General features: G+C 36.1%; 3 protein-coding genes across 3 annotated transcripts in view; 1 reads left to right on the top strand and 2 right to left on the bottom strand.

Moving 5' to 3' along the window:
- Window positions 1-965: 965 nt before the first annotated feature.
- LOC106106739 (programmed cell death protein 7-like) lies at window positions 966-4,229 on the bottom strand. Its single transcript, XM_013287384.1, has 5 exons — window positions 4,051-4,229; window positions 2,915-3,632; window positions 2,335-2,521; window positions 1,593-1,812; window positions 966-1,135 (listed from the first exon to the last, which is right to left on the bottom strand). Exons 2-5 carry the CDS (start codon window positions 3,467-3,469, stop codon window positions 1,057-1,059), a joined length of 1,041 nt encoding a protein of 346 aa, XP_013142838.1. The 5' UTR covers window positions 3,470-3,632; window positions 4,051-4,229; the 3' UTR covers window positions 966-1,056.
- Window positions 3,503-4,259, bottom strand: LOC106106460 (tubulin-specific chaperone A). Its single transcript, XM_013287039.1, has 2 exons — window positions 4,051-4,259; window positions 3,503-3,632 (listed from the first exon to the last, which is right to left on the bottom strand). The coding sequence occupies exons 1-2, from the start codon at window positions 4,257-4,259 to the stop codon at window positions 3,503-3,505; spliced, it is 339 nt and encodes a 112-aa protein (XP_013142493.1).
- Window positions 4,260-5,423: 1,164 nt separating this feature from the next.
- The window catches only part of LOC106106459 (uncharacterized family 31 glucosidase KIAA1161-like), a 6,268-nt gene continuing 1,316 nt past the window's right edge, over window positions 5,424-10,375 (top strand). Inside the window, exons 1-8 of the mRNA XM_013287038.1 lie at window positions 5,424-5,513; window positions 5,954-6,052; window positions 6,432-6,599; window positions 7,342-8,002; window positions 8,444-8,636; window positions 8,961-9,070; window positions 9,358-9,613; window positions 10,313-10,372. Of these exons, the coding sequence (XP_013142492.1) occupies window positions 5,489-5,513; window positions 5,954-6,052; window positions 6,432-6,599; window positions 7,342-8,002; window positions 8,444-8,636; window positions 8,961-9,070; window positions 9,358-9,613; window positions 10,313-10,372 (1,572 nt within the window). The 5' untranslated portion in view covers window positions 5,424-5,488. The remainder of the gene's footprint in view (window positions 5,514-5,953; window positions 6,053-6,431; window positions 6,600-7,341; window positions 8,003-8,443; window positions 8,637-8,960; window positions 9,071-9,357; window positions 9,614-10,312; window positions 10,373-10,375) is intronic.

The raw sequence follows: 10,375 nt of genomic DNA, 5'->3' as shown, positions 1-10,375 counted from the left end.
TACGTATGCAGTGCCAATAGTAAAAGTACGACAGTCAGCATAGGTCCAATAAAATAAAAATAAATAGCAAAACTTTTAATATTTGTTGGAAAACATCGTTTGATGAGTGTGGTGTCGGAGGCCTAATTTTCTTATAAGGAGAGGTTGGGAAGGGGAAGTGGATTTGACAGTGGAGGAGATGCATAGGAAGGAGAAATATCCTCTTTATGTGCGTCTCCTCCTCCGTCGTATAAGGGTAGGCAACGCATCTGCAATTGCGGATGTCTATGGGAAGCGGTTGCTTCGCCATTTTGGCGATTTCAGGTAGCCGCTTGCTCGTTTGCCACCTTATGTAATGAAAAAAAAATCAGGTGTTAGTGTAAACTTACAAACTAGTGTTAGTAGAAAATTAACATAATTAATTTAAATTAAAACAAACTGACATTTTAGTCCCATCTGTCCATCAGCGCACTCAGGATGCTGTTAGGGCTGCGGCGCACTCGCTTCCTCATGATGGCTTCAAACCCATCCGTTCGAGCGTCCGCAAACATAGCAGAGGTGCTGCAGTAACGCGGCAACCTCATCAACATCCTGAATGCGTTGTTGTACTGTACACGTAGGTCGCTGTATATCCTCTGCGTGTAGTCAACCCATAGACCGCACGCATAAAAACTGGCAATATGCTTTAAAAAGTGTCAACTTTACGTTATTTGTATATTTAGCGAATCTACGGGCCAACATATTACAGGGCATACAACATAATTGGCTACTTTTTTCAAATTCAGCTGTCAAAATAGCGACCGAACCGCTATCTCTTGGACCGATTTTAACGGAGCTTTGGAAGATAGCTTGTCGAACGTAGGTAGAAAGGCGGTAATGCTAGATATTATTTTTTTTTAGTCGTGCTAACATTTGTGGATAACAGCTCTTTTAAAATGACATCAACTCAGGAGTTATATTTATCAGTAAGATTTAATAAAACAAAGTTTATGTACAAAATAATTTATTAAAAAGTCATTATAAATGCAAGCATAAAGCACATCGTAGATATCAGCAAATTAATAGATAGGCTTCCAGTCAGCGCTGCATGTGGGGCAGCACCCAGCCCAGCGGCAGAGCACTCCCACCACTACACACTAACTTGTCCCACTCACACCTGAAAATACAATAAAATATACAAATCTGGATAAACACAGGCTAAAAAAATGGTATTTATAATTTATGCAGTTATATGTATTTTATTTCCGCCATTTAGAAGCTGGAAACAGAAATATCACGCAAAAGTTATCATTTTCTAGATTCGCCTATCCATTTATACAGATCAGTGGATACAAAGAACATATTACAAAGTTTCGTTGCATAGTTTTTATCTAATAAAGGATTAACAGATTTTCGTTAATTTACTAGTGTTTTTAACTATATAGGTAGGCTGTAAACTCCCTCTGTGTAGACATAAGTCAATTATATCTTAAAGCCATTGCAAAGATACTTATATATTTTTAAAGTTATGGGTCAAGTAGTGGAACTTGGCACCTTCAGATCGATAATTTGTACCCTATTTGTTACCTAGATATTCTAGAAATTATAAAAAACAATTTAAAAACTAACATTACCTTATAGAAACGAATTTGTTAGCATCTCCTTTAAAGTTGACTTGAGGTAAACAGTCACCGAATAAAACTTCCCTCCAATTCTTTAAATTCTCCAACACTTTGGAATCAGTTTCTGATACATTTTCCTTGACATCGGAGCTCTCTTTCAATGTAACACGCAACTCTTTCTCCTCCTTTTCATACATCTCCAACTTTTTACACCAAAGTTGCTTTATTTTTTCTGAAAATAAACAAAACACGTTACTGAAACTCATCTCATCTCTCTCACATTCACTTCGAGAAAATAATGATAATGAATCAATTTTAGGTACATTTTTTAAAACTCTTAAATTACTGGAGTTTTCAATGTTGAAAAAGTGGTACCAAACGGCAACTATTCCAAATTTAACAAAAGAAGAATCACATAAATTTCAGAGTAATTGATGTAAATACATAAAAACCTTTTAAGAACCTCCATTCCAGTTGGTTAAATAATAAATTATACCACAAGTATTTTTTTAGTACAACCTGACAAATGACAACGGCCTCCGATATACACTAATATAAAAAGCATTACTCATAAACATCTTTCATCATAAACTTCCCCTTTTCGCTACGGAGGTTCAGCACAGTGCTGTTCTTCCATTCATTTCTATCAGCCGTCATATGTGAATCCACTCTCTTCTGCATATCCTCTTTCACACAATCCATACTTTCTTTGTTCTTCGCCCATAAACATCCGTATTCGCAGGTATACACTTACCTATATGTTCCTCGAATGTCACCGTCTCATTCTCTGCTACAGTCTCTCCCCTGCCCTTAACCGTGTTAGCACGGGCGCGGCGCAGGCGCAGCAACGCGTCTAGTTTGCCAATACTCTTCTTTGCATCAGTTTTCTTACGCATTACCTCTTTTAGGACACTATCTGTATGTAACTTGGCTTCGGTTTCCTGTGATTAAATAAAATTAATATATCTTTACATATATTTTTATTTCTTATTCTCAATATAATACATTTTACAAGATTTGTATAAAAATAAAATAAAACATATATAAAAAATAGAGCACCACCGGCTGCGGAATCCGATGACTCAAGCAAACAGTGGTCAGAGCTGCAGAGACAGGAACCTCCTAATTATGCGTGCGGTTATTATTCACTATTCTTACTATTATTATAAATGCGAAACTTAAGATAGATGGATGTTTGTTATTTATATACAACTTCTCAACAGATTTCACTGCTCTTTGACTAATTAGGGTGTATTTAATTTCAGTTCAAAAACTAAAAGATTTATTAACTAAGACTAGATGTATTTACAATTAAATCAAATTATTAAACATACCTGTTTAGATTTCTCAATGTCATCTTGAATTTTCTTTAAGTTTTCATCTATTTTTCTTGATCTCTCCTCCATTTGCTTCACTCTTTCTTTCTTAGCACGACTCCTTTCTAATTTCACTCTCTTCATTCGTAATCTCTTCGCAGCCCGTTTTGCTAAAAGCTTTCTAACATTATCGAGATCACCAATGTTTAAAATTCTTATTATATTTGCTTTTTTATCTTCGATATCTTTCATATGTGAATCCCAATCAGTATCTGACATGGTACGAATATTCTCTCGTAACTTACTTTCTACCTCTTTAATTTCATCAAGAGACTTTATTAGGTTAGTTATTTTTCCACGTACAGTAGATATGGAGTCAGTTTTAGGATTTTCAACATTACTCTTTGTGATATAAGATTCGAAGGATTTGACAAAATCTTGGTCAGAAGTTGGAGGTGGAGGTGGAGGTATGTATATGGGACAAGGTGGTGGGACAGTGAATAAAGGTGGAGGGGCAGCATTGCCGTGGAATGTAAAACTACTTGGAAAATCATTATAAAGATTATTAGACATGATTAAGTGATTAATATCTAGAAATAAGTGATGTTATGCCGACTCAGGGAGTTGGTTTTCTGCCTCTTTAAGCACTTGCTCTGCGGTAATATAATCTTCGTTTTCTTTCAAGTCTTGTTCGCTTTCTAATATTGACTTCAAATCTGCATGTGCTTTTAATAATCTGTAGAAATTAATGAAATTTATACATTTACTAGGACAATCAATTTACGACATTAATTAGCTATATTTGAGCACTTGAAAGCTTTTTAGTAAGATTAGTACACGAAATACGCCTTTAAAGACTGAAAACAAAGAATATCAAAGGACATGACTCATCTGTATGCAAAAGAATTATTTTATTGTTTAAATGGATTATAAGTGAAATTATTCATCACCATCATCATAAGCACCACTTTGGTAATGTCATTTTTAAGTTACTACACCATTACTATATAAAAATAATGCCGAAATTCTACATAACCTAAAAAGCAGATGTTATCAAAAACTTGATTTTTTACAGTAAATACGATTGGAATTTACTTTGTGGTAATTTGTGTGCCATTGTAAAGATGTAAATAGTTGTTGTATAGTTAACATACCTTCGTTGACAATCAGGTACCATCATCAGCGATTCCTGAAGTACTTCTTCTTGCTTCCTTATATCGTGTTCGTCTTGGCCTTCGTCCTTCAATTTTTGTACCTTATTCTTTTGTTGTTCAGCCTCTTTTTCGTACAAACTCTTTTCTTTAGCTATACGCTTGACGACGCCAGTTTTGATTTTGATTTGTCTAATTCTGGGATCTGCCATTATAAAAAACTGATCAACGATTTTACACTCCCGCAGCGTTCACAAGTTACTTTTGTTTTTCTTAATGACGTTTTTTGACAGGATGACAGAAGGTAAACAAGCGTTAAGGTCAGTCACAGATCCAATAACAAAAATATTTTGTCGGTTATAATTAATGCTTATTTTTGATGCATAAAACGAATCGTAGCTGTGAAAAAGAACAAAAAGGCACTCGTATTCATTGATTTTTTTTTTATCGTTACAAAATGTATGGTCACATGAAAGCAAAAAGTATATCTTTTGTGTACTATGGAGTTCAGAGTTCTAACGAAACATCTAAACTATTTTGTTAATGGGCCATAAATACCACGTTCAGATTTTTTTAACAATCATCAATAGTAATCGTTGATAGTTTAAAAACAACCGTTAAATATACCGGTATATTTCTTAACAAATTAAACAAAACTGTTTAGTTGCTATCAAGTTATTTGATATTCGTTTTTTTGCACTTTTTAGTTCATTTTAATTGACCAATAGATGTCGCAGCAACACATTTAAATCAAGCAGTAGTGGCTAAAGTTTTCTGCTCGACATTGAGATATAAACTACACTTTGAAATGATAACGAAAACGGTAAGTACTTATTTCGAGTTGTTTTTGTAAAGATAAGTACATAACGTATAGTGTATTTTCGGCAATTGAGAAATTTTCCCAAATATATACAGGGGGTTAATAAATAGTAAATTAAAAGTAATAAAATTAAAGTTAAAGCCACGTAATCTATATCTATACTAATATTATATAAAGGAAAAAATTGTACACGCATAAAATATTAGGTCAATTTTAAATTTAGAAAGGTAATTTATCTGAGTAACATTGGCTATGTTTTGTATTAATTTTTAATTTCACGCTGGTGAAGTCGCGATCAAAAGCTAGTTTGTTAAAATATTTTAATTAAAAGCACAACTCTTAAAAAGTACATATAAAGATCACACGAAACCCTTTATTTAAATTTTTATATATCGTTCTTGTTTCCAACACCAAAATACACAAATTGAATTGGTAGTTTAGTTTTTATTATGTAAATTAATGATGTAATTTAAAACATCCGATAGAAGCCAGCGGGGGATTTGCGATGTATCTGACATTATCCGTACACTCTCAGAGGATCGATGATAACTCTGATATGAGAATATTAATAAATAGTCGCGTCTTATTGTATTATCTGTGAGTGTGCACTGTGCGTCCGTTATGCAGTGGCTGTTATTTTTAACAGGTAATAACGGTCTAATACAATACGATAACATTGTCTACAATGAGACCTAACTATTTTTATTTCTGATTTAATATTCGTGGAATATTTCTATCTAGATTACGACTTATCTTAATTTCTTAACTTGACCTATTTATTGATATGCAATGACGTCGTAAATATGCAGTTATGTTTGCAGTAGTTTTTGATACAAAACAAGTAAGAAAAGTTTCAAAATTCACACACATATTTTTTTGGAGATTCTGACCGGATGATTTAGATAAAAAAATATCTTCAAATTGATAATAACGCCATCTAGTTAAAATAAAAAATGTTAAACGAAAATTTATTATTTCGATTTATTTTATATACTTAATTTACAACGGGATTGTTACCGATGTTGATTAGTTATTAAGTGAAAAAAAGTAGTTATTCAATTTAACTTTGTTGGTTCGTTTGTTCAGGGGCAGCCCTGGTGCTGGCCGCACCCCAGAAGGAACACAACCGGGGTATGTCGATAACCCAGGACGAGGAGGGTGGCTACTCATTTACTGTCACACGTGGTATGTTCACAGATAACGAATGAAATTCCCCAAACGTTCCCAAGGTCGAGGGTTAACAGGAGACTAGCAAATATTAGTATAATATTTGCTTATACTCAGTTTATTCCTAACTTTATACAGCGTTTATTTGTAAGGCTGTTGGAGTTTAACGAAATGCGTATGATTTTCAAACTTGTGCTAGAAAAAAGTTAATAAATCATTTCTAGCTAACTCCAGTCATCTGGTTTCTAAGAATTTTGTTGTATTTTTTTTTTCGTTATAAACAGTTTATAAACAGCGGTAACGCTATGTTGTGGCATTTTAAACATTGAAGTTATTCATTAAGATCAAATTAACAATATTTAGACCATTTAAACTGTCCAATTTCACATTTCAACAGCCAATGTTGAGAGGAAACTAGGTCAGCTAGGTCGCAGGAGCTCGGCTGAGGACAGCGACGTCACATTCGAATTGACCACATTTTACGACGAGGAGAGCGGAGGCACGCGCGTCTCCGTCACCTGGGATGGACCTTCAGACAGGGTTTTCGAAGATTGCTTTGATTTCGGTTAGTACATTACAACGAATTAACAAAGTATGCTAATTTTTTTGTTACTAGCTGTTGCTCGCGACTTTAATCAGGTAAAATTGAAAAATCTAGTCTATGTTACTGCCTGATAAATTAGCTTTTTAATGGTGAAGGATTTTTTGAAATCCCAACAGTTTTAAAGTTATTTCAATACATACAAATATACAAATATTTCCTTTTTAGTATATTAGGATATATTGAGAAAGGAGTGAATTCAGATATGACGGCTGATAGAGATTTATGGAAGAGCAGCACATACTGTGCCGACCCTCCGTAAGGGATAAGGGCAGGTGGATGATGAGGATATATTGAAAGCAAGAGATACAATAGAAGATAACTGAAATATATGTTCACATCAATAATGTACACGCAGAGATAGAAAACGGAAAAATTATTTTTGCCACATATTGAGACGTAAACAAGCGCTAGCAACTTGTTCAAATTCTTTGATGGAACCTTTTGATCTCATTTAATCTTATCACGATTAGGTGTTTGGATGTTGTTTTTGCCGTTTATTATAATCTTAAATGTTACCTAACTTCCTCGACTCTTAGTTAACATTGTTAGATCTAAAATGTGACATAATCTTATCTGAAAACTGAAATTCTCCGCGTTTTTAGATAAAAATATCGATAAAACCTTAGTAATGGAAAATCCAAATAATACTTAAACCCTAAAAATATCTAATTCGTCTAACTGAATCTTTTCATTTAACCAATAGGTGACCAGCAATGGTACGGTGGTCCGGAACAGAAAGACCAGCAATGGCCCATCCAGAAATCGAAGATCCAGAAATACTCTATCATATCTAAGGAGGCCGACAACTCAGCCATTTCCGAGAGATACTGGCTGAACTCCGACGGTCTGTACATCTACGTCCATCCTGAGGTGCCTCTCTTCGTCGACCATCACAACATCCTTGAAAACCACCTCTGCTTTATCGCGGAAGTCGCCGACCCTTACTCCACTAAAAGAAGTCACAATGTCCTCAAATACGACATCTGGCAGTTCGATGACCCTAAAACCGCACATATGCACGCCGTTAAAACTTACCTCGGCAAACCATCAGGTATCCCGGATTACAGAATGATCCAATACCCAGTATGGTCGACTTGGGCGCGGTATTCTCGGGAAATCGACCAGAACAGTCTCTGGGAGTTCGCCAATGAGATCGCGGATACAGGATTCCCTAACGCACAGTTCGAAATCGACGATTTATGGGAAATCTGCTACGGTTCCCTCACTGTTGATGAAAGGAAGTTACCTGACTTTAAAAAATTAATTCAAGACATCAAAGGTCTCGGCTTCAGGGTCACTATTTGGGTCCATCCATTTATTAACAAAGACTGTGAACCTTGGTATAGTGATGCTTTAGATAAAGGGTTAGTTTTATTTTCTTTATTACAAATATTTAATACTAGTTCGCGACTTCGTACGAGCGGTATTAGAAAACATACGAACTATAAATCTACATATCCCGCGGGAATATGACTTTTTCAAGGATGAACCATATCCCTTGTGTTAATCTGACTTGGTTTTTCAATAAGATATGTTGAACCTTTGCAGAATTATAGAATAAACAAAGAAAACCAAAGTAATGCATTCTTCTAACCATATTTATTTCCGGTTTTAGAAGTAGCCTATGTGTTCTTCCACTATCGTCATAGATGCCAAATTCCATTGATATCCGTTCAGCAGTAGGCTATGAACTCTAGTAAATATCTGTCCATCTAAAATATCGTATTTATAATATTAGTAAAATTAATAGGTAGGCTAGCATTAGTAGGAGAACATTAATACTAGTTATGTATTTCTCTTGCTAGATATCTCGTCCTCAATGAAGACGGCAGTCCAGATTCCTCGTGGTGGAACAACAACGGCTCTTTGCCAGGTTACATCGACTTCACCAACCCCGAGGCCGCGGAGTGGTACTCCTCCAGGATCAAGAACCTCATCGAGACTTACGACATCGACAGTTTGAAGTTTGACGCTGGAGAGTCCAGCTGGTCTCCGCAGGTAGGTAACAATTGGACCTTTGACTAAAACTATCGCACAACTGTTATCGCTTTGATTCTAGAAGCTTATATGGAGGTTACACTACTCGATTGTTAGGTGTGCAACTAAATAGTTGAATTAACTACTAAAATATCGCACTACAGTTGTGCGATAGTTGGTGTGTGTGTGAATAAGGTGTGCTTTGTAAGAACGAAGAGAAAGAATCTAAGAAGATGAGTCAAGATTATATAGGTTTTTAATTAAAAGTGCAGAAATCGTCTCGCAGAAGACAAAGAAACAGCGTAAAGTAGAGGAATCTTATGTCTGAAATCTGTTTTCTTCTAGATACCAGTACAGAACGGGGACATCGACCTGCACCCGGGACACATCGTGCGGGACTACGTCAGGACAGTCGCAGAATTCGGCCCCATGATCGAGATCCGCGCTGGAATGCGGTAAGATATACTGAATTTAACAATCAATCGAATAATTTAATGACATTTTCTAGAAGATGCTGTAAAACTGCTTCGTCTTCATCACCACTTTGCATTCTTACTCAGGGGCTTGGAGCCTATTACAAGTCAGTGATTAGGCCAGGGAGGGGAAACCACAAAAATTAATATTTTGGGAACTTCGATAATCATAAAAACAGTACGGAAAAGTATGGAAATCAGAAATCAAATTGGTACAGCGAGATTCCAACCCGGGACCGCTCGCTTTTTAATCTGTTTATTGCCCCCAGGACCCAAGATCTGCCAGTGTTCGTACGCATGGTGGACAAGGACACGCTGTGGGGCTTCGACAACGGCCTGGCCACGCTGGTCACCACACTCCTCGCCATGAACCTGAACGGCTACTCGCTGGTGCTGCCCGACATGATCGGCGGCAACGGGTACAACGAGAAGCCCAGCAAGGAGCTGTTCATCCGCTGGCTGCAGGCCAACGTCTTCATGCCGACGCTGCAGTACTCCTTCGTGCCCTGGGACCACGACAATGAGGTGCGGGAGGAACCTGAACATGTTTTGACAATGAAAACGGGACCTTATTATTTATGTCATAAGGTGACAAACGAGGAAATGGTCACCTAAATTTACTGAAACGTAAATACAGATAGTTGACTTTAATCGACAGAGGAAGGGATGCTAGAAAGAAAATATTTCCCTTTCCTTTCCTTCTCCTCCTGATAATGGCCTTCTTTGGTTAATCTACTTCTTCACCTCCTTTTCTTATACGAAAAAAGTAATGAAGATAAACGAGTTTGATGATTTTATGGTTTTCTACTACTAATATTATAAAGAGGAAAGATTTGTATTTTTGTATGTATTGAAATAACTAAAATATTACTGGGTCAATTTCTAAAATTCTTTCACTATTAGAAAGCTACGTTATCGCTTAGTAACATAGGCTATATTTTTACGTGGCTGAAGCCGCGAGCAACAACTAGTTTTAAATTGGATCAATTGAGTGCTTCTAAAGGCTAAATTAACGAGCAATCTATATCTATACTATTATAAAGAGGAAAGATTTGCATTTTTGTATGTGTTGATATAACTCAAAAACTACTGGGTCGAATTAAAAAGTTCTTTCACCATTAGGAAGGTAATTTATCTGTGAGTAACATTGGCTTTACTTATTTTAATGAATGTGACGTGAACAGTCGCGAGCAAGAACTACAATTTTGCAAACGTGTGTGTCAGACGGTGGAGATCTGCCGGCGCTACACGCAGCTGCACGCGCAGTTCGCGGACGAGATCGCGGCG

The sequence above is a fragment of the Papilio polytes genome, unplaced genomic scaffold, assembly GCF_000836215.1.
Source record: "Papilio polytes unplaced genomic scaffold, Ppol_1.0 DF822178.1, whole genome shotgun sequence".
Taxonomy (NCBI): Eukaryota; Metazoa; Arthropoda; class Insecta; order Lepidoptera; family Papilionidae; genus Papilio; species Papilio polytes.
Note: the sequence above shows the minus strand (reverse complement) of the source record. Positions and strands in the feature narration are given on the sequence as shown.

Excerpts from the sequence above, each read along its gene's own strand:
- LOC106106739 (XM_013287384.1), bottom strand. The coding sequence starts at position 3,469 with ATGTCTAATAATCTTTATAATGATTTTCCAAGTAGTTTTACATTCCAC. Across the intron at positions 2,522-2,914 it reads ACATTGAGAAATCTAAACAG|GAAACCGAAGCCAAGTTACA; the intron begins GTATGTTTAATA and ends ATTTAATCACAG. Across the intron at positions 1,136-1,592 it reads AACAAATTCGTTTCTATAAG|GTGTGAGTGGGACAAGTTAG; the intron begins GTAATGTTAGTT and ends TTGTATTTTCAG.
- LOC106106460 (XM_013287039.1), bottom strand. The coding sequence starts at position 4,259 with ATGGCAGATCCCAGAATTAGACAAATCAAAATCAAAACTGGCGTCGTC. Across the intron at positions 3,633-4,050 it reads GTACCTGATTGTCAACGAAG|ATTATTAAAAGCACATGCAG; the intron begins GTATGTTAACTA and ends TAATTTCTACAG.